This window comes from Anneissia japonica, unplaced genomic scaffold (assembly GCF_011630105.1).
Source record: "Anneissia japonica isolate Jap-2015-1 unplaced genomic scaffold, ASM1163010v1 scaffold9_len2422644_cov172, whole genome shotgun sequence".
NCBI lineage: Eukaryota > Metazoa > Echinodermata > Crinoidea > Comatulida > Comatulidae > Anneissia > Anneissia japonica.
In genome coordinates, this window is record NW_022758107.1 from 266,542 (window position 1) to 291,246 (window position 24,705).

Consider the following 24,705-nt stretch of genomic DNA (forward strand, 5'->3'; position numbering starts at 1 on the left):
ATCTCGTCAGAGTGCAGCACAGGATTCAAGAAGGAAACACAGATGAAATCTGAATTCCAGGTTTAGGACAAACATTTCCAGTTTTATAATGATTACCACACAGCTATCGGAATCTCTATATAGGCCTAGCTGTTGTCGCATAGCCGGAATATAATCGGTGAAATGTGTCTTCATTTGCACAAATCATGCTCTAACGACTCAGCAATTTCAGAAAGTGGTGTCAGACATGTGAGTCAGACTTGGTGGGTTTGGACTCCGACTTTTAAGTAGGTAAAGTAAATAGGCCTACATCAAAAACAGTAGGCCTAAGTCTTATTTTCTATGGTAAATCACACACAGGCCTATTAATTATCTGGTTAAAAAATCGCTGATAGAAGATCATGAGAAATTTGTTTTGAAATTTGCACTTCATTTTAACTATAATAGTGATGTGATGATGACGAATTTTATAAGAGTGTCAGTTCCGGCCATGTAGAGGTAGGCCTACTATTTCCCAAAATGTTCGCACCTCAGGGTGGTGGGTGTGGTCTCAAAGCTTTGAACAAGTAGGTAAAATAAAGTATACATCAAAGACATTGTTTTATAGTTTTATTTCATACAACACATGTATTAATGATCTCTGTGGTTGCAAAAAATCGCTGATAAAAGATCATGAGAAATAATGGTGATATAATGATGTAATTTACTAAATTATAAGTGTCATTTCCGGCCATCTAGAGGTACATATTTCCTCAAAATTTCAAGTACTTCAGCCCAATCCGTAACCAAGATTTTCAAACAGTGCAGGACAATATCAGGGTGGACCCGCTTGACGCGTAAATTCAAATAATGTGGACCAATTTTCTTAAAAGTTGACCCATTTTACAGCTCTTACTTCCATGAGACAATTGATAGTACTGTGAAAAACGCAAATTATACTGTATTATGAATTTGCCGAGATGGGTTAATTTCCGGGAGAAGAGTTGCTAGCGGGGGTGCGGGAGGCTTTAGTGTACCGATTTTTGGAAGACTGATCCCTATAACTTTCCCTTGTTTTGTGGCCAAAAAAGCATCCCATATAGGGGTGTTTTTCAACTTTCGTTCTACAGTTAAATAGATGGTCCTGTTAAGCTTTTTATATACCTGTTTAATCTAAAATATTTTTCTTTAAAATTATAATAAATCTACTTCCAGAAAACGTTGAATCATCTTGAGATTCAGGTCAACTTATGTGGATTTCTCTAGTGCATTCAACACAACTGAAGTTTCCGATTTTTCTGGATCACAAATAATTGTACAATTTTGTGGTTTGCCTCTACCTTTCGATAGCTTAGCAAAACAAAAATGACAAATGATGAAAGAACTTTCTCAACAGCATTCATTATTAAAACGTCAATATTACATTAACATTATTTTTGCAAGTGACATTTACATATACCACTTCCCCCCGCAAGTGACTTATTTTTCAGATGAACTTAGCTATGTGTAAAATACTTCCATCTTCATTCGAATGCTATTTTCATTCGCAAAACATCTGATTCCCCCCCCCCAAAAAAAACAACAAAAACATAGTGTTTTTTTTAATTTATTAATTTTAATTAATGTTTTATCAATCATGTGAATGTATCCTTTTATAACACACCTAAACTATCTTTTAAATATATTAATTTTAATTAATGTTTTATCAATCATGTGAATGTATCCTTTTATAACACACCTAAACTAAAATTTCTCAAAAGAAGAAAGGAGATGAGGCTGTTCCACTGTGAAGAAAAGTACTGTACACCTAACATTTTTTTCCCCTACAGAATATCAAATGACAAGTATCTGGATAAGGTGTGTATTATACAAATAATGAATGAGTGCAACATGCTCTGCCTTGTTGAATGGGACAGTCAATCATTATTTAACTCCTAAAAATATTCTTCCCATTGCACTCATAACATTTATTTGTTGTATGACAACAATTTACACAGTATTCACAATAATGGTATCTGTCCATCAAATGATTTTCAAATTCTTATTGTTTTAAAATTCTTCCCACCACAATAAGTTCCATGGCTTTTAAATTGGTTAATACTTTGATTAAATCCCAATGTTCACATGTAGTATATTCCTTCTCTCCGTGTAAACCTCAAATGTATTTTAGAAATACTGTTGCTACTTTCTTCAGATTTCTTTAACACTTTTTCTCCTGTATTCAGACACCAAATAGTTTTTTAACACATCTTTTTTTTTTATAAATTAAATTTCAATCCACAATGTTCGCATTTGATTTCCCTCCTGTATGTAACATTAAATGTATTTTGGAATTGTCATTGTATTTAAAATTCTTTCCACAATGTTCACATTTGTATAATCTCTTTCCTCTATGTAACTTCAAATGGCTTTTAAAATTACTATTGTCTTTAAATTTTTTTCCACATTTTATTTGCATTTTTCCTGTATGCAAGTGTCTTCAAATGTCTTTTAAAATCTTTACGCTGAAATCTCTTTTCACAATGGTCACATTTATAGGGTTTTTCTCCTAAATGTACCATTAAATGTCTTTTGACATCGCTATTTTCTTTAAATTTCTTTCCACCATGTTCTCATTCATGCAGTCTCTCCTGTATGAATCTTCAAAATATCTTTTTAAATCACACTTTTTCTGAAACTTCTTTCCACAATATCCACATTCATTTGGTGTCTTTTACTCTATGTACCTTTGAATGGCTTTTCATATTGCGATTGTCTTTAAATTTCTTTCCACAATGTTCAAATTCATATTCCTTCTCTCTTGTATGTTTTTTCAAATGGCTATTTAATTCACCTTTTTGATTAAATTTCAACCCACAGTGTTCACATTTATATGGCTTCTCTCCTGTATGTAACCTCAAATGTATTTTAAAATAGCCACTGTATTTAAAAGTCTTTCCACAATGTTCACACTTGTATGGTCTCTCTTCTGTATGTACCTTCAAATGACTTTTATAATTACTGTTGTCTTTAAACTTCTTCCCACATTGTTTACAATCATATGGAGTCTCTCCTGTATGTTTTCTCATATGTATTTTAAAAACGTCATTACGCATAAATTTCTTTCCACAACTACATTCATATGGTGTCTCTCTTGTATGTGTCTTTAAATGAATTTTTAAGACGTCTATACGACTAAAGAATTTTCCACAATATTCACATTCATACAGTAGCTGTCCTGTATGACCCGTCAAATGTCTTTTTAAATGGGAAATTTGATTAAATTTCTTTCCACAATGTTCACATGCATATGGCTTTTCTCCTGTGTGTATCCTGAGATGTTTTTTCAAATGACCACTTTGGTTAAATTTCCTCCCACAATGTTCACATTCATATGGCGTCTCTCCCGTATGTTTCCTCATATGTATTTTATAACCATCGCTATACATAAATTTCTTTCCACAATGTTCACATTCATAGGGCATCTCTCCCGTATGTATTCTTAAATGTTTTTCCATACTGCCCCTGACTTTAAATTTCTTTTGACAATGTTCACATTTATATGGTCTCTTTCTTGTGTGTATCCTTAAATGTCTTTTCAAGTTGCTACCTGATTTGAATTTCTTTCCACATTGTTTGCATTCATATGGAGTGTCTCCTCTATAATGGACCTTCAAGTGATTTTTCAAATTGTTTTTGTTTTTAAATGGCTTTTCACAATGTTTGCATTCATAAATTGTCTCTCTTGCATGCACTTTCAAATGTATTGATAATTCAATATTGTTCTTAAATTTCTTTGCACAATACCTACAATCATATGGTGTGTCTGTATGTATCATTGAATGTTTTTGAACATCATTATTACACCTACAGTTCTTAATACCGCAATGTTTACATTTTAATTTTTCTATATGTATTCTCAAATGTTTTTCAGACTTCCTTATTTGATTTAAACCATTTCCACATGTTTGTTGAGATTTTACTTCTTTCTTGATTTCCAAATGGGGCATTAATTTGGAGTTCTCTCCATAATTTTCACTTTCATTCTTCTCTTCCTTGTTAATTCCCAGGTAGTCACTTAACCTGTCAAATTCATATTTTCCTTTACTTTGTTTATCATCAACGATACACCTACCATTTTCCTCATTCAACTTTGCTGTAAAAATTTCAGTGTGTAATTTTGTTGGTGGAATTATTCGCAAATCATTTTTCAAAGAAACATTGCCATCTGGACTTTCTTCAGAGATGTCAAAAAAACTGCACTGACCTAAAAAATACAATGGGATATCAGTTAATTAGGCAAGGTATAGATGAGAACATTGCACAGTTTTACCCATCTGCATGACCAAAAAAGATCATGTATAATAATACCTCAGGTAGGTATGTATTTATACCTTCTGTGATAAACTGGTACTACATACTTGTTTATTGGAAATGACACAACAGAGTAGTGTAATACACTATGTATGCAGACACTAGCTTTGTGTATGCCAGGCTTAAATAGCCAACCTGATTAATAAATATAAAAATACAGTAGAATCCCTACAGTATGAAGTGGACACATTTGGGACCAAAAAGCATCCCTTTAATATGGGTGTCCCCTGTGTAGGGGTTGGCCATACTGTTAAAAGCTATATTTTCCCTCATTTTGTGGCCGAAAAAGTGTTAATAAGGGTGTCTCCTTAGAGCTGGGCTGTTATGATAGTGCGAGTCAATCAATATGATATTGCGTTTTTTGGGGTTCTCTATTTATTATATTTTTAGCTGTTGGTTGGTGGTACCGGGAATTGATGTGAATTGTTCAAAACCAATGAAGCTTGTAGCTGTGAGTGGAAATAGTACTTGGAACTCGGAGAATGATACCAAATTGTAATTAAAAAAATTAAAGATGTATACTACACAGCTGCTATTAATTATGGTAGTGTCAGTAAATGAATCGGGCCGGCTCCAACGTAAATTATACACAAATTAAATGGCTATGAAATCTCACTGAAACTGAATTCAATTCCCAAATATTACTAAAACCCGTGGCAGACCCAGGAATTTGGAGAGTAGCCCAGGGAGGGACTTTCACAGATGGAAGTTATGTTTTTATGTTCATGTGTGTGGAGAAATAAATTAAACAAACAAAACAAACAAGTTCTAGACAACCTCCGCCCCACATGCATGGCTGGGGCTAAGGTAAGAAAATGTCCCTTACGAAAATATCCAATTGAAATTCATATTAGAAAAATGTATAGGATTCATATTGTAATTCTTATTTCAATTGATATAGGAAATTCTATGAAACTCTGTTGGAAATTGGCCCAATATCTTATAAGATCTTATAAGACTTTTTATAGGAAATTTTTAAGATCCAATAAGAATTCTTATTACAATATTTATTAGCTCATATAGGAATTTTAAATATATTTCTATTAGGAATTGCTATACGATCCAATAAGAATTCTCATTACAATATTAATTAGACCATATAGGGATTTTTAATATATTTCTATTTAGGAATTGCCATAAGATCCAATAAGAATTCTCATTACAGTATTTATTAGACCATATGATTTTCAAATATATTTCTATTAGAAATTACTATAAGATACAATAAGAATTCTTATTACAATATTTAATAGATCATATAGGAGTTTTAAATATATTTCTGTCAGGAATTGCTATTAGATCCTATAAGAATTCTTATTACAATTTTTATTAGATCGTATAAGAATATATTTCTATTAAGAATTACTATTAGATCCTATACATAGTTCTAATGTAATTCTTATTTGATTTGCTATTGGAAATTATATAAGATTTTATCGGAAATTGGCCCAATATCTTATTGGATCCTATATGACATTTTATGGTAGTTTATAAAGATTCTTATTAGAATTTTAGATATTTCTACTGGAAAAAACTATTGGCTTCTACAGATCGTTCTAGAATAATTCTTATTTGCATTACTATAGGGAACTCTAAAGGACTGTATTATAAATGGCATAATATACAAGATCCAATAAGAATTTATATTGAATTTGGAAGCTATCAGAAATTCTAAATAATTTTATTAGAAATTGGTACAGATCCAATAGGATTTTCTATTGTACAGGTATATTTAATTACATTTAATATAAATTCTTATTATAACAGAGTACAGTACATCATTCCTATTGAAATTTCTATCCAAATTTCTGTAGGAAATTCATGAGGTTGGTTTCAATAGAAATGTACATAGGCAATAAACCTGAAATAAGGAAACAAGAAAACATATTGCAATCAATGAATGTTTATTTTAAGACTTAATTATTATTATATAATATAAAGCGATACCAAATTCGCTACATATTTCATTAAATAATTTACAATACACATAAAACACATGAATACCTAAATATGAACTAAACTGAACAACTATAACACTAATTAAAAATGAAATATATAATACAAATACTTTACATTAGTGATATTGTAAATGCATGAACTGAAACATTAACAAGTAGAATTTTTGAATAATTCTTATTACTTTTTTATATACTCGCAAAACTTAATTCGATACTGTAGGCATAAATCATATATTATCACCCAGTCACTAAAAAACATTAACATTATTTTAGTAACATGCTATATATTTTTATAGCTATACATGCATGCTTTTTGAATTTTTGAATAATTCTTATTAATTTTTTATTTACTCACAAAATTTAATTCGGTTGTTACTAATATTATAGGCATATATTACAGTATCACTCAGTCACTAAAAAACATTAAAATTATTTAGTAATGTATACACAGCTATATATTTTTTTGTTAAAAAAAAACTGAAATGGCATTAAAAATTTGCTGGTGTATCTAGTATATATATCTTAAATATATTTCTATTAAAATTTAATAATTGATAATATCGACGCATAACTAAAGGAAACTGAAAAGGCAGAAATTTTGTGTGATAAGACTCTGCCGCTGCGGTCTAATGTTTGCTTACTGTGCGGTTTTATTTGAGATGTTTTATGAACGAGTTTTCTTTCCTTGCCGAGCCTTTGACTGGGTATATTCTAATCATACTGTAGCTACAAGCTCGTACAAAGCATCTGTTTGTAAAAAATAATAAAAAAATTATTTTATTACATATAAATGAAATTATATTGATTTAAATCTAATTTATTTCTATTTTTATTTTTTTTTGGTTTTAGAGTAAATTATTAAGAGTTATAATATATATAAAATATATATATAATATATATTTTTTAAATTTTATTTATTCATTTTGAAGTTAAAAAGTAACACTCAAGGATAATAACACAGTGGTCCCTAAATGAAACAGAGCTCAAAATAATTCTCCATGAACAGAGTTATAAATATAGAAAAATATAAACAATAAAAATTATTATAACAACAAATACAATATAATTTATTAGGATGCGAGTGGTATATCATGAATACATCTTAGACATAATCTGTATATCATCTGGGAATAGGCCTCGTTTAAGGGTTATATAATGTGATGAATATCCCTAAAAATCATAAGATTTCCTTTAAAAAGTATAAATGAAAAATTCTAATTTTCAATTTAAAGGTATGCTAGAGAGTTACAATTCAAATAAATAATATTAAAACTTTAATTTACCTTTGAATAAAATTTAGGTTTGATGACAGGCAGCCAGCAGTGCAGGTCAGCATTACAACTTGCCATTGTGGTGGAGACAAAAATTCCTAGCAAGTCAAAAATTTAACACATTCTTTATCAATCCATAACATCCAGATAACTTGTGTTTACAGTACATTAAATAATTATTACTATGTATTAATATAGCAACACTGTGATAGTACTAGTAGGCCTAGGCCCCTACTGTATTTCAGCTAAGGAATTGTTATTGAGTGTAGGGTAGCTTCGGCTAGCCTCTTGGCTATAGACTAGTTACTACTAGTAGTATTTCTTTCAAAAATACATGCATGCTTAATTTGTGCTGATTGCCTTGCTTAATGGAGAGCAGAATAGAGCATATTCTCTTAATTTAATTATACCTGGCATCAGAAATGAAAATAGTCTTACCTTTCTAAACAGCAATGCATGTGCAGGTTGGATACTGTTGAAATGCTACAATACAAGTAACTTTATTGCTTCTCTTTTATAACAGAGGCACAACCGTAAAGATGTGCAACAATAACAAAATCAGTAAAAACTTAATTACTGTGATAAAATAGTAAGAAAATACTGCGGTAGAACGAAATATATATAAAAAAGGGTTTACAAAAATAGTAATAGAGATAAAAATAAATACTAATACTAATAATATATAATCAGCCACTGTAAACATGCTTTTGATTTTGAAACAAAGCTTCTCTGATCTACTGGCTACAAAGGAAACAGCCAATCAGAAGTATGAATCTCAAGTCTCTCTGGACATACAGTAGAAGTTACAATGGAAGCAGGTCAACTCGGCCACAAGTCAACTCGGCCACAAGTCAACTCAGCCACAGTCAACTCGGCCAGAAGTCAACTCGGCCATAAATCAACTCAGCCACAAAAAGTTCCGCTGCAGTACGTCAACTCTGCCACAACCAAGTCAACTCGGCCACAAGTTATTTATAATTAAAATGAAATGTAAATATTCCAGTTTCTGCATCCTTTTTCTTCAATATGATTAAAATGAAGTACACAGTATATTTTAGTAAAATTCTGATCATCGTCTCATCGTCGTGAGATCGTTGTATACATTTCTTCACACTGTACTCTTTCAACAGAGAAAACCCGCCACTTACAGAATGGAATAAAATCTGACAATTGTAACATTAACAATTTAAGCAATCTTATTAATTAAGAAAAACACATATATTAATATTTAATTTTGTTCACGTTAAAACACTGACATAAAACATGAGTACATACTGTAGACCTAATCGTAAAAAATTGAAATAGAAAAACCACATTATGATTTTTTTAAATGTTAAAAATTTAATTTGAATCAGACTAAAATCAAATGGATGCACGATGGCGTGCATTTCGATACTATTTTCTTCAGAACCACGCCCAAGAATTAGGCCTACGTTAAAATTAGGTGGCCCGGGGTGCAGCATCTAGTATCAATTATCCACAGTAGGAACAATTGGTATTGTTGAGTGACAGACTTCAGTCCTTCATATTTGTTCGACCATTGGGGGATATGTTTGAAACCCGTCAGTGACAAGGATGCATCCAATGACGTGATTCACCAGTGACATGTCGGTCCTTTTCAAATATTTACTTCAATAATACTAATTAGTCATAATAATGATAATAAAGGTGATAACAACAACAATATTAATAGTAACATTTATTTCAACAATACTAATAGTAATAATATGGTAATAATAACGATATTTCAATATCTATTTTAATTATACTAATTAGTGATAATAACATTGAAGGTGATAATAGCAATAACAGCAATAATAAATTAAAGATAACGTTTATTTTTATAATAATAGTAATACATAGTAATAATAATAATAATTATGATACTTATATTATTAGGCCTAATTCGATAATAAAGGTGACAACAACAACAATAATAATAATAATAAGAGAAAAAATACCAATAAAACACCAATAACAATATTTTTAAAATTACTATTATTAAAATAATAATACTAAGACTAATATATAATAATAATATGAAAAAAATCGAGAATTTTTTATTATTTATATGGTAACAATAATAATATCAGCAAAAATTTAAACAATACATAATGTTAATGCTAAGACTAATAATTAATATTAAAACTAACAGTAATAAAAACAACAATAATAATAACAACAATGACACCAATAATAACAGCAATAATAATAATTGTGGCCGAGTTGACTTGTGGCCGAATTGGATCGAATTCACATAATACACATAAGTGCAGTACAGTAACAGCAAATATGTCTGCTTGAATTATTACATAGTCCACTTGCATGTGGTAAATTGTTATGACACTTTTAAGTATCTTATAATTATTATTATTATGAGAATATATACCCCAGGAAAACCCTTTCAATCCTGTGGGAATCTTTTGTGAATCACTTTTATTGATTCTTACTTTTACCCGTTGGAAATTGGAAACCTTAGAGAATCCAATAGGAAATAATTTTCCTTATTGTAAATATAATTTTGTATAAAAATTTTTATTAAATCTGAATACAACTTATGTTCGTTTTATTCTTATAAAATAGGCCTACCATTTAAATTTTTATCGAAAACCTAATTGAAACTACTGTAATAGGAATTTGTTCAATTACTGCCATTGAATCAAATAAGATTTCCTACCATTTATTCTCATTAAAAGTTATTTGATTTCTTATTAGAAACCTTATTAAATCCAATTAGAATTTATAAAACTTATTTCTATTTAATGAAGTATAGGCCAATATGTAATATAAAAATATTCCAATTGTTATTGAATATCGCATTGAATCAAATAGGAATGTGTTCACTTGTTTGTATTTAATCTAATAAGATTTATTATCATTTATTTATAGTTAGTCGAATTTTAATTTTATTGAAATGTTTTAATTGTGAATCATATGAAATTCTTATTGAATCAAATAAGACATTTAATTGAATTTTGTAAGAATTATTCCTGTTTAGTCTTATTTGAATTTCTATCAGTTATGCCTATAAAATGCTTTATTGGAAATTAAAATTCCAATAGGATTTTTAATAAGAAAATATATATCTATATATACTGTAATCAAATACGATTTCTTATCATTTATTCTCATTAAAAGCTATTTGATTTCTTATTAGAAACCTTATTAAATCCAATAAGAATTTATATATGTTATTTCTATTAAATGTAATATAAATTCATATTAGTTATTATTACTGACTCTTATATGAATTCTTATAATTAGTCCAATTTGAATTTTATTAGAATATTTTAGTTTTGAATCAGTATAAAATTCTTATTAAAATCAAATAAGAAACTTAATAGAATCTTGTAAGAATTATTCCTATTTGAATTTCTATTAGTTATTCCTATAAAATGTTTTATTGAAAATTTAAAAATTCCAATATGAATTTTAATACAAAAAAATATTCCTACTGTTATTAAATATCTCATTGAATCTAATAATAATTTTTTCACTAATTTGTATTGAATCGAATAAGATTTCTTATCATTAATTCCAATTAAAAGCTATTTGATTTCTTATTAGAAACATTATTGAATCCAATAAGAATATATATATGCTATTTCTATTGAATGTAATATAAAATCATATTAGTTATTATTACTGACTCTTATATGAACTCTTATAATTATTCCAATTTGAATTTTATTGCAATATGTTAATTTTGAATCAGTATAAAATTCTTATTAAAAATAAGAAACTTAATTGAGTCCTGTAAGAATTATTCCTATTTGAATTTCTTTCAGTTATTCCTATAAAACGTTTTATTGGAAAATTAAAAATTCCAATATGAATTTTAATAGGAAAACAAGTTCCTATTGGATCTTTTAAAGTTCTCTTAATTCCTAAAGAAATTCCTATAAGATCTAATACCATATTTTCGCTTATGTATGGCACCTCTTCAGTCTTGATTTTGAATAGGCCTATAATTTTCTTTCTTTTTTTTTTATTTATAGTTTTTGAAAATTTAGAAGTCCGGTCCAGCTTGACTCCACCCCACCCCACGAATCCGGCACTGTACCGATAGTATAGGTACAGTACATATATAATAAAAATCCACAGTTAGACATGGTAATAATGAACCTACTGTTCCAATGGGAATGGAAACAATAATAGAACTAACCAGGTTCAACCTTTACTTTTATGTGGAGATTCTCTTTCCGGTTTGACATTGCTACAACTTCTTCTGATTTCTGAGAATGAGGTCTGAAAAGAAAATCATTACAATCACAACATGCAAGGCCAATACTAAAGTTGTTTATCTTTCAACACATTTCTACAGTTATTAAAGTAATTACAGGACTATTTTCTATATTCATAGGCTCTTGGTGAAAGAATATGGACAACAATCACAAATTATTGACATAGATGGTAAAAGCAGTGTAAACTTACCATGTAATTTTGGTCAACCAACCAGAACAAATCTACACACTGAACTAGCTTTAATTGCGAGGTGAAAATATGTGACATGGTGGTCACTGTTGCTAAAGATTTGTGCTGTTGCTATGGGAAAATTATTGCCAGAATTTGTACCTCAAGGCCGTCAAATAAAGAGGTCAAATACTATACAAGTCAGGTTATAAGGTACCATGTGTTCTAGGCGGCCATTAGGGCCAAAATACAAAACTGAACAAATAAAGGACAAACTCAACAAACAAAAGACAAACTCAACAAGTCAAAACTCAATAAAACACAGCAAGAAACTTGAGATTACAAACTCTCACCCTGTTGCACCTTATCTATGTATATAGTCGATTCACCAGATCTGCTGTTTGCTGTTGTTGCATAGGGGTGTAATATTACCAGGGAGACATCTCCCTGATATTACTAACATAATACTTACCAGGTGAAGTGTAGCCGATCAGTAAAGGTGCACAAAATATGTGGAAATACTGTATGGGTTCTAATCTCTTTCTTGCTTTTATTATTATATTATTATCATTATTATTATTATATTATTATTAATATTAGTTTTTTATTATTTGTGCATAAATGTGACAGATACAGACAGACTTAAAACATAATTTCTTACATTAAAAACTTAAGATCAAATTATTTATTTGGCTTTTAATATATTAGATAAATAATTTATTCAATCAATTGTTTGTTATTTTAAATAAAACAATTAAATCAACAAGTTAAAAAAAAACTATTTCAAAGATATTATTTCATTAGTAGGATATTAAAAAAAAATGACCTATTATAATTTCGCGTAAACAAATTAAACCAACATATAAACAAGTCAAGTTTCCCATAAAATAAAATGTTGTTGATGATTTTAAAAGTAAACAATAAACATACTGTACTAAAACTTTAATAATGAAGGTGCTCTGTATCTATTCTCTAAAATAGATTACAGTATTCCCAAATAAAGATATAAATCATTCTCAAAAACACATAGACATGTTGTTTATATGGCATTTAAAAAAAAATTATATTTATTGGCTACAGTCCGATTCCAAACCAATTAAATTCTTTTCAAAAAAAATCTACCAATTAAATTATAGTTTAGTTGTCACACGTGACATTAGATTCCTTTTAAAATAAATTATTTTAGTTTTAAAAAATGCCATTGACTTATTGATTCAATTTTTGCTATTTTACAGCATTTAAATAGTGTAAAAACAAAATTCAATTTTATCACTAAATTTTATCATTGGGGGCCATTTTTACCTACCTGTCATTTGGGGCCATTTTTAACGGGGCCATTTTTTGCGGGGCCATTTTTATCGTACACCATTACTGTACGCCCTACAACTGTAGGCTGTAGGTACAATCATTTGTTGGTTTTGACATTTTTACCTCAGCCTCAATTGTTTTATTTTGTTATGTTTTGAGCTAGTTCAGCCTTGGTGTAAAATGTGCTCTTATGAAAAAGAAGTGTAGGTCTAATACTGTAGTACAATTTTATGTAGTTTAGTCATTGACTTATACTAAATAAAGCATTTGCTAAAAATAGATTTGATATTACAGTGAAAATAGATATTTTAGTTCAAAACAATCAAAACAAGCAATTGAACAACAAATTAATACAAATACAGTAATTTTAATTTTGATTATGGATTATCAATTAATCAAATACAATCATATGTAATAGTTATGAAAACGAACTCATAAATAACAAAACAATTACCGGTATCTGTAACATACAGATATTGTCATTACCACAATGTTAAATTATGTATGAAAAACTCAATTGTTCACCTCTGAACTTTATACATGAAAGCTTATTAAGTGCTGCCTGATTCTACTATTACTGTATAATGAACATTATATAATACATTATTTAACTCCTTGCTTAAAGTTCGTCTCAGGACAAAATAAGAACACCTCAATTGTTGACTTTGATTGCACAAAATCTTGCTGCCTGTGTGAACTGGTTTAATAAACAGCTATGACTACTTCATTTACCCAACTCAGCCCACCATATAAGATACTAATTGTTTTAATTCATACTTGTAAATTAGTGAGCAAATGAGACAATAGTGAAACCTGGAAATTTCAATTATCCCGAAGATAGCTTATACTGTAGATGATTTAAATCTGGCTGATACTGTACTGTAGTGTAAGTATACTAACAGCATGTCTAGTATCAATGATCTCAAATTGAAATTTTGGGGGGTTTAGAAAGGAAGCAGTTATTTTCAAAACTATTTGAAACAATGGCAATTTGTCAAATAGCTGCATCTTTCAATATACTGTAAATTGAGAAGCCTACATACTTAAAATAAATTTAGAGACTTAAAACCCCACTGGCTTCCATCATACTATTTTTGTGCCAAAAGATTAAAAACCTATCAGACAATTCAAGCAGACATAATAAACCACAGTTTATTATGAGAAGTCAAATATCAAAAGAAACAGTATGAAATGACCACAATACTAACATACCGTACTTCCTCTGGTATAAACCCACTTCAGGTTATAAGCCCCAACATTACATTCCATTTATGATAAAATGGATCGGAAATGCTGTCAGTTTGAAAAAGATTGTCAATTTACTTGTGAAAAGGGGATTCCAAAAGTATAAGTCCACCCCAAAATCGGCCCAGTTTTGTGTTCAAGGGGGCGGGGCCCCCTCCATGAGAGGAACTATGTTATTTCTAAAGAAACAGTGAAATAGCTACAATACTTTTATATTTCATACCACTTTGATAAAGCTACCAAATTTGGTAGTTTTGAAGTAATTAAAATAACAACCAATATTAAATATCAAGCAGTATAAACATAACATTTTATAACACATCTAAATAGATCCTTGTCATTTGATTTGTTGGATTTCGTATCACATGACATTGGTTATTTCTACCACTTCATCATGGAAATTAATGCATGTAGCTACATTGCATGCATCGGCAGGATACAATATCTTTTCATGCTTAAAAAGACAATGGACTGTTCCATCCAGAAAAGAAGACTGATTAAAAAAAAAAAATATAAGGACATATTTTAGATGTGTTCAAAAACAAATAATGTACACTTTTTATTTGTGCAATGGAAAGAATTTTTCATTCATTGAAAGATTGACTGTTTCTTTTAACTCGGCTCTGCCTCATTGAATGGAACAGTCGACCATTCAACTCATGAAAATATTCTTCCTATTGCACTCATAAACATTCATTATTTGTACCACTCCATACCAATTTAAACCACTGTTCATCCCACATATCAAGAGTAGGAATACAAGAGACCAGAATATGATTTGATATAATATTCCAGAACACAATAAATGTCAATTAAAGGAGTGTTACAGACAATTGCTGTTCAATTTTCAGTAATTCAGCTACAGTCTAATTAAATGATTTTTTTTTCAATTTCTGTTTTAATTTTTTGTTTCTGGTTGGAAGTTAATAACTATTTTTATGGTTGTATTTTATTTGTTGGTTTTTATCTAAAGCCCTGTCCAAACTACTGTATCTCATACAGTATTTTTGTATACAACAGTCTTTATATGCACATATAGTCATGATGTGCCTATATAGAGCCATGATGTGATGTCATGGTACTGTTTGCAAATGTTCACATTCAAATGGTCTTTCTCATGTATGTATCCTCATATGCCTTCTGAAATTTCCACTGGAGTTAAATCTCTTTTCACATTCATTTGCTGTCTCTTCTGTGTTTCCTCAGAACCTTTTTCAAATTGCTGTTGTTAAATTTCTTTCCAGAATGTAATTTCTGTCTATAGGCATCCGAATATCGTTTTTCAAGAGAATGGATTTTTAAGCGAAATTTAAAATTACTATTATCTTCAAGATTCTTTCCATAATGTTCACATTTATATGGAGTCTCTCCTGTATGTGTTCTTACATGTGTCTTCAAATCGGTACAATGTTTAAACTTTCCCTAATGTGTTTTAAATGTGTGCTCCTTATTCATTCATATGGAGTCTCTCCTGTATGTATCCTTACATGTGTTTTCAAAGTAGTATACTGCTTTAATTTCTTTTCACAATATTCACATTTATATGTCTCTGTTTTGTGTGTTATCCTTTACATGTCTCTTCAAATAGCTACATGATTTGAATTTCTTTCCACAATGTTCACATTCATATGGTCTCTCTCTGGTATGTGTCATCAGATGTTCTTTTAAATTGCTACTTCTCTTGAATTTCTTTCCACAATGTTCACATTCATATGGTCTCTCCCCTGTATGTATCCTTATATGTCTTTTCAAGTTGCTACCCGATTTGAATTTTTTTCTACATTGTTGACATTCATATGGTCTCTCTCCTGTGTGCATCCTTAAATGTCTTTTCAAGTTGCTACCAGATTTTAATTTCTTTCCACAATGTTCACATTCATAAGGAGTTTCTCCAGTATGTATCCTCTGATGTTGTTTTAAATGGCTACTGATCTTGAATTTCTTTCCACAATGTTCACATTTATATGGTCTCTCTCCTGTGTGCATCCTTAAATGTCTTTTCAAATGGCTACCTGATTTGAATTTCTTTCCACAGTGTACACATTCAAATGGTCTCTCTTCTCTGTGTATCATTAAATGTGTTTTCAAATTTGCTTTGTTGTTCAATTTCCATCCACAGTATTTACATAAAAGTGACTTCTCTCTTGTATGCATCCTCAAATGTTCACATTCATTTGGTGTGTCTCCTGTGTGCTTCTTCAGATTCTTTTTCAAACTGCTGTTGTGAAATTTATTTACAGAAAGTAATTTCTGTCCAGGCATCCTCAAATTGCTACTTGAAATATTCAAATCTGCTATTTTGACTTTATATCGTTTTTCAAGTGCATGTATTTTCAAGTGATATTCAAAATTTTTAAATTTCTTTTCACAATGTTCACATTCATATGGTCTCTGTCCTGTGTGTATACTTACATGTCTTTTCAAATGGCTACTTCTATTGAATTTCTTTCCACAATGTTCACATTCATATAGTCTCTCCCCTGTATGTATCCTTATATGTCTTTTCAAGTTGCAACCCGATCTGAATTTTTGTCTACATTGTTGACATTCATATGGTCTCTCTTCTGTGTGTATCCTTAAATGTCTTTTCAAATTGCTCCCTAATTTAAATTTCTTTCCACACTGTTCACATTCATGTGGTCTCTCTTCTGTATGCATTCTTAAATGTCTTTTCAAATATCTATCTAATTTGAATTTCTTTCCGCAATGTTCACATTCATGTGGTCTCTCTTCTGTATGCATCCTTAAATGTCTTTTCAAATAGCTACATAATTTGAATTTCTTTCCACAATGTTGACATTCATATGGAGTCTTCCCTGAATGTATCTTTTCGTGTACTTTTAAATCGGAACCTTTTTTAAATTTCTTTCCACAATGTTCACATTCATATGGTCTCTCTTCTGTATGCATCTTTAAATGCATTTTCAAATACCTACCTAATTTGAATTTCTTTCCACAATGTTCACATTCATATGGTCTCTCTTCTGTATGCATTCTTAAATGTCTTTTCAAATATCTAACTAATTTGAATTTCTTTCCACAATTTTCACATCCATATGGAGTCTTTCCTGAATGTATCATTTTGTGTGCTTTCAAATCGTAACATTTTTTAAATTTCTTTCCACAATGTTCACATTCATATAGTCTCTCTCGTGTATGTATCATTACATGTCTTTTCAAATGGCTCCTTCTTTTGAATTTCTTTCCACAGTGTTCACATTCATATGGTCTCTCTTCTGTATGCATCTGTAAATGCATTTTCAAATAGCGACTTAATTTGAATTTTTTTCCACAATGTTCACATCCATATGGAGTCTTTCCTGAATGTATCATTTTGTGTGCTTTCAAATCGTAACATTTTTTAAATTTCTTTCCACAATGTTCACATTCATATGGTCTCTCTCGTGTATGTATCATTACATGTCTTTTCAAATGGCTCCTTCTTTTGAATTTCTTTCCACAGTGTTCACATTCATATGGTCTCTCTTCTGCATGCATCTTTAAATGTATTTTCAAATAGCGACTTAATTTGAATTTTTTTCCACAATGTTCACATCCATATGGAGTCTTTCCTGAATGTATTCTTTCGTGTGCTTTCAAATCAGAATATATTTTAAATTTCTTTCCACAATGTTCACATTCATGTGATCTCTTTCCTGTATGTAGCCTTAGATGACTTTTCAAATTGGTATTGTCATTAAATTTCAATCTACACTGTTTACATTCATATGACATTTCTTTCTTATGTATTTTAATTTTTTTCCCCAATTTGACTGCTTCTGTCTTAATTCTCAAATGTGTCCTCAATGAAATTAAGTCAAAATTCTTTCCACAACATCCACATATATATTCTGTGTTCATCTTGTTCTTTTCCAAATGTTCCCTTAAACTGTCAAACTTGTGTTTTTGCATTCCAATGCTTCCATGCACATGTCCATGGTCATTTATTCCTTTTATTGGAAAAAAATATGAAATAAAATTGCAACATGAATTAGTAGTAGTTTACTGTATAATAATAATGATAATAATAATGATAATAATAATAATAATAATAATAATAATATAAATAATATAAATAATAATAATAATAATAATAATAATAAACAATAGTAATAATTAACGATAATAATTAACAATAATAATAATTAATAAATAAACAATAGTCATAATTAACAATAATTTGTATGGTAGCATGTTTAAAAAACAACACATTAGCATTTACATTCTAAGGGCATAGAGAATTACTTGTTTGTCAGAAGATAAATGTGAGCAGCATCTGAGTTATGTACAGACACACTAGAATAGAAACAATGATAGAACAAACCAGGTTCATCTTTGATTTTCTGTCCCAACATAGCTGTAACTTCTTTTGACTAAAGTTCTGAAAGCAAAGAAATACTGTAATGAATTAAAGGACTAATACTATAGTTAGTTCTCATTGGTGGATCCAGGGGGTGTCAAAATGGGCGCTTGCTATTTGACATTGTTTTTTGGAAGTAGTGTAGAATAAGTTAAGTACAGATTCAGATTACTTTATTCATCATAATAAAAGCAATGAAATTATTTTCTGGGTATACTCTAGGTTAGTTAAGAGAACAACTTAGCTCAGTCGGCTAAACTGGTGGTAGCCACTGTGTTCGTGCCGAACTGAAGAGATCTTTTGGTCCCGGTTTAATTTCCATCGCTGCTCTCCTTGTATTTCAGCTGAAGGGGTGAATGCAAGAATTTTGACAATGAGACGTTTAAGCTTTAGTCCCGTGTGCATCATTATGGCCCATATGTACGTTTATGAACACAGCACACTCTTTAGAAAAGAGCAGGGGATTGTCTCCCAGTGCACTACTGACCACCACAGAAGGACCCCACTGGAAATAAGTCTTCAGACATCCGTGGGTTATCATTGGTGTTTACACCGAATAAATCCAGTTTACCAGAGCATCCATTAGTCTTAAATAAAAACAAAAAGACAGTATCTCTGAAAAGAGACATGAGACATTTTGTGCTTCTCAAAATGTCCGTTTCTTTTCGGAGTTACTGTCTTTTAGTTTTATTAAATCCATATTATGTCAAAAGCATATAAAAATACAAGAAAAATGTGATTGATTATATTTATTTAAGTATCTACAGTGTCTAAAATATCTATTGTGTTCAAGGTCAGCAATTTTTACATTTTTTTACCACTTTGCTTATAGTGTATGTGGATAACTTTGATTAGGCAACACTTATCCTTTGTTCAGCAAAATTACTTTAAACATTTTAACAAAAATTTACAGGGCATTTTACTAAAATACGTAAGCTAATATTTTCATAATCTTCAAGGGCAAATAGGAATTATGGGCAAGGAGTGCTTTATCTTTTTGACCTATGTTATTGCTCACTAAAGTCATTTTTGAAATTGTACATTATTTTACTACTGAATGTAGTTATGAAGATTATTTTATTTTTTTATTATTTTTCTCATTCCTGATGATGACATAATTAATGTCGAAATATTGAATCCCAACACGATGGCGTGTATTTCAATACTTGGAGTATGTATTATACTTTCTTAAGATTATTTTATGTACTCTTTTGTTTGTTTTGTGTGAAACTGCAAAAAAAAAAAAAAGGAGTGCTTATGAAGGATGGATGTGATGATGGATGTCAAGTCAAGCAATTTTCTGGCAGAAGAAGCAGAGTTCATCGAAAGTACTATCATAATCGAACTGCAGGGTTGTCAAATCTTGTCGTTATACATAGGCCTAATAGAACACATAAGCCTAAGCGTGATTTAAAAAAATCTTAAATCCATAAATCTCAGGCCAGGTCTTTTAAGATAGAAATGCGATACTGTGGTTCAATTTCGTTTTTTATCCTTTTGCAAGTTTCTTTAAATGTTTGTTTAATAATACTACTACTAATAGTAATAATAATAATAATAATAATTATAACAATGATGATGATGACGATAGTAATAATTGATATTAATATTAAATTGTGCTAAATGCGAAAAAATGTTGTGATTTGTTGATCATAATATAGTATATATAGTTAAACTTAGTAAGCTATAATTAGGCCTAAGTTGTCCTGGATATTAAGTAGATCCCTGATAAAAGATCATGAGAAATTTGTTGGCGTTTCATTTTGACTATAATGGTAATGTGATGAATTTTACTATATAAAAGTGTCATTTCCGGCCATTTCGAGAGGTACTATTTTCTTCAAATTTTCTCACCTCAGCCCCAGCCAAGGTGGAGCTGAGGTGGTTGTGAAATCACGTTTTTGAAGTAGCCCTATGTAAAGTACATACTCAAAGACAATGTTTTTAAGCTTTTTTTTTCTATTTTTTTTTTTTCTATGGTATATCACACACACATTAATAAGAATAAGATCTCTATGGTGGTAAAAAATCCCTGATAAAAGCTCATGTTTGTTTAATAATACTGCTACTAATAGTAATAATAATTATAACAATGATGATAATGACGATAGTAATAATTGATAGTAATATTAATAGCAATAAAAAGTGAAAAAAATTGTGCTAAATGCGAAAAAAAAGTTGTGATTTGTTGATCATACTATAGTATATATAGTTAAAGCTTTAATAGTAAGCTATAATTAGGCATAAGTTGTCCTGGATATTAAGTAGATCCCTAATAAAAGATCATGAGAAATTTGTTGGCGTTTCATTTTGACTATAATGGTAATGTGATGATGATGAATTTTACTATATAAAAGTGTCATTTCCGGCCATCTCGAGAGGTACTATTTCCTCAAATTTTCTCACCTCAGCCCCAGCCATGGTGGGGCTGAGGTGGTTGTGAAATCACGTTTTTGAAGTAGGCCTATGTAAAGTACATACTCAAAGACAATGTTTTTAAGCTTTATTTTCTATGGTGTATATACACACATTAATAAGATCTCTATGGTTGTCAAAAATCCCTGATAAAAGATCATGAGAATTTCTTTTGGCACTTCATTTTGACTAATGGTGATGTGATGATGATGAATTTTACTAAAAGTGTCATTTCTGGCCATCTAGAGGTACTATTTCCTCAAATTTTCTCACCTCAGCTCCAACCATTGTGGGGCTGGGGTGGTTGTCGACTTACAAAATGCCCTCCCCCTCCACCTTTCAAAACAGATCTGTGCCCTTCCCTGGGTATGACATTAAACTCCATCGAGTCGGCTCCTGATGTATGTCTTAGTGACTGCTGTTTATTTTTAGGATGTGATCTGGTTTTTCATGCCCATTTTTCATAATTATGACTATTCTGGATAAAGAATGTTTTGAGCAGAGGTGGAAAAAAGGAAAAATATATTCAAATTGAAGTGCGAGAGTGTAATTTCCGGCCATCTAGAGATGCCCTAATCATAAATTTTCTTACCTCAGCCCCAACCATGGTGGGGCTGAGGTGGGTGGTTCCTCGGTCTGTGAAAGTCCCTCCCTGGTTCATCTCTTTTGCGAATTCCTGGATCTGCCACTGTTGATTTATTATATAATTATTTTTTCGCTTATTTATAATGCGTCTATTGCAATTTTCACTTTATCCTCTCAAACAGTCCTAAGAATGTTCAGAGTGCGCTACTGTACTTCACAGGGCTATTCGCCCCCTTGACCCCGCCGGGGTCATACGTAATTCGCACAACGGCTCCCCCCCTTTCAAAATCCTGGCTACGTCCCTGTGCTGGAGTCGTTTGTGGTACACACTGAACTCTAATATTGTTTCACGTCAGAAAGAGTCGGTGTGTGAGGTGAATTTATTATTTTTTTCAATCTTGTCATTATTGTCAGTTCATTCAAAACATTTGTTTTCTCAAAACTAAAGTGCGGGACCATTTACTACAGGTTGGGCAGGACACAACTTACAAAAATGGGACAATACCGTCAAAGTCAATGGATGGGGTTCGAGAGGACTATTTCGCAAAGTATGGCCCGCGCACCCCATGCGACCCGCCAGTGATATTTTTGCGGCCCCGTGAAAAGTCAATGGATGGGGTTCGTGAGGACTATTTCGCAAAGTATGGCCCGCGCACCCCATGCGGCCCGCCAGTGATATTTTTGCGGCCCCATGAAAATGATCAAATTACAAATCCTATGTGTGCGGCCCGCCAACCATCTTTGGCTACAGAAAACACCTTGTTTTTGCGGCCCGGAACCGATCATCTGTAAAAAGTAATAGTAAACCTCTGAACCCCTGATCTACCGTAACAGTACAGCACTTAGTGTTGTGCGCAGTTTAAGCTTTTTAGTCATTTTTAGTCACTCACATATGTTGTTTCAAAGATGTTTCAAACTGTGCGCGAAATATGCAAACAGTGCAAGATTGCTTTCAGCAATTGTTATAAATGTGACATTTAAATGTATTTTACTGACACTGACTAACTTATTATATAAGATTATGATTTAACATAATGTATTATTTAGGAGATAGGCCTACTACAGCATTTTTCAAGTGATCGGACAATTGTACTGAATTTTGTGTCAATTAGGCTAGACTAGGCCCAACCTAGCTCCAGCCAAAGTCATCATCATGCATTTAGAAGTTACATAAAATAAGACCTACTCCAAAACTTAACTATCACCCACTACATCCCCAACCCCCTCACCTCTATCCACCGCGGCCGTCCCAAGGCAAAACAACGTAACTGACATTTTTGTCGATTTTGATATATCATTTGGGCGATTAAACACTTCTGAATTACCTATGTGAAAATCTAGGTCTCAACAATGAGTTGTTTTGGAGAGCACCACCTACCTTTTAAGCATTAAACTTAAAATCTATTTTCTGCAAGACATTTCTGCAAGAACACAGGCTAAACAACGTACTGTATCTATGATGAACATACAGTATGCTGTTTGCCTCGAAATGGTATTCAAAAATTGAGCTGATGGGGTTTGGCAGAGCAATATCAACTGATTATGTTATTTTCATATCAAGAAAATAATATTAACAATAATGTATGTACAAGTTAGAATGCATTTGATTTCCACAGATGTGAAAAATTCTTGTTACTTGTTACAATACTGCACCTGAAATGTTTCTGAGGTAAAACAACGTAACTGTGAATATCGTTAACAACTTTCCAAGAACCCAACAGTTGTAATTAAAATTTTATACAACCATTATGTCTATATAGTCCTGCAAAAACGTCAAAATGGTAAAGTACAACAATTGGCAAAAGTTGCAAACATACCAAATTTAACTCAAGTTACGTACTTGTTTTGGTATATGGGTTGAAATGATTTTGGCAAAGACGATCAGGGCCACGAGACAATCAGGCCAGTGAGGAGACCCCTTGTTGTCTGACACTACAACATAATAATTTGCCCAGATTTAATTAATGTTATTGATTGCCAATCACTAATACTGTAGTCTAAAAGCAGCGGTGGAGCCAGAAATTGGCCGACAAGGGGTCCGACAAACCAAGATGGCTGGCTATGACGTGTGTGGCTGAACGTGTTTGGTTCAATTATGGTAGAAAAAAAAAACAATCAACAATTGTCGGGGTGGGGGGGGGGAACACAAATGTACGGTATTATTTATTTAATGAAATAATATTTAATTTGTATGAATTTTTATCACTGAGAGAACAGATAATAATGTCAAAATATTGTATATAAATGGAGGCTTCATGATCAAAAGTTCTTGCAAGGATTTGGTATTTTGGTCCCTAAGGCTGCTGTGCCTGGAATCGTATAAATAGGCCGTGAAGGGTTCCACACCTAGGTACGACGAGCCTGGGGCCATGGCTGTCCTAATCTTTGTTTGGTGGTAGGATAAGCCAGAGTACCAGCTTTTGTCATTGTTACAAACACCTAGACCTAGTCAATTTACTTACACATTTTTTTTTGCAAGAGAAGTACGGTCTAGCCCTAACCTAGGCCTACCTGTTGTTGTTCGAAATCGCGCCGCCTGATTGTGAGAACGGATTGAACCACGTGGCTGAACTCTCACCGCCGGATCGGATTGCTGCGTGACCACTCACTGGTAAAAATAAAAATTCCCAAGGTTCGTCAAATCATGGAGGAATAATGGTCAAATATTAGTAGCCTATATATACATACAACTTCATTTAAAAATCCAGTTTAAAGCTATTTAAATGAATTTTGCTGTACTGTAATTTGTACTGTATAACAAAACAGAGTGTCTGGATTTTCGAGACCAAATAACTCGTTGTCGGATTTTCAACTGTGTAGAATTCTCCAAAGTTGGAGT

The 24,705-nt window shown here is 31.2% G+C and overlaps 2 protein-coding genes across 5 annotated transcripts; both read right to left on the reverse strand.

The window, feature by feature from the left end:
- Positions 1-1,611: 1,611 nt before the first annotated feature.
- On the reverse strand, positions 1,612-12,135 carry LOC117125167 (zinc finger protein 420-like). Of its 4 annotated transcripts, none has more exons than XM_033271578.1 (4): positions 11,975-11,999; positions 11,706-11,788; positions 7,553-7,638; positions 1,612-4,204 (listed from the first exon to the last, which is right to left on the reverse strand). In XM_033271578.1, exon 4 carries the CDS (start codon positions 3,945-3,947, stop codon positions 2,658-2,660), a length of 1,290 nt encoding a protein of 429 aa, XP_033127469.1. In that variant the 5' UTR covers positions 3,948-4,204; positions 7,553-7,638; positions 11,706-11,788; positions 11,975-11,999; the 3' UTR covers positions 1,612-2,657. The 4 variants fall into 4 exon arrangements, with proteins under 4 accessions (XP_033127469.1, XP_033127468.1, XP_033127466.1 ...); XM_033271577.1 differs by lacking the exon at positions 11,975-11,999 and adding an exon at positions 7,979-8,046; XM_033271575.1 differs by lacking the exon at positions 7,553-7,638 and having other exon boundaries at positions 11,975-12,135.
- A 2,407-nt stretch (positions 12,136-14,542) lies between these two features.
- Positions 14,543-24,495, reverse strand: LOC117125041 (zinc finger protein 729-like). Its single transcript, XM_033271402.1, has 4 exons — positions 24,378-24,495; positions 18,831-18,887; positions 17,467-18,456; positions 14,543-17,382 (listed from the first exon to the last, which is right to left on the reverse strand). The coding sequence occupies exons 2-4, from the start codon at positions 18,859-18,861 to the stop codon at positions 16,046-16,048; spliced, it is 2,358 nt and encodes a 785-aa protein (XP_033127293.1). The 5' UTR covers positions 18,862-18,887; positions 24,378-24,495; the 3' UTR covers positions 14,543-16,045.
- Between the last annotated feature and the right edge of the window lie 210 nt (positions 24,496-24,705).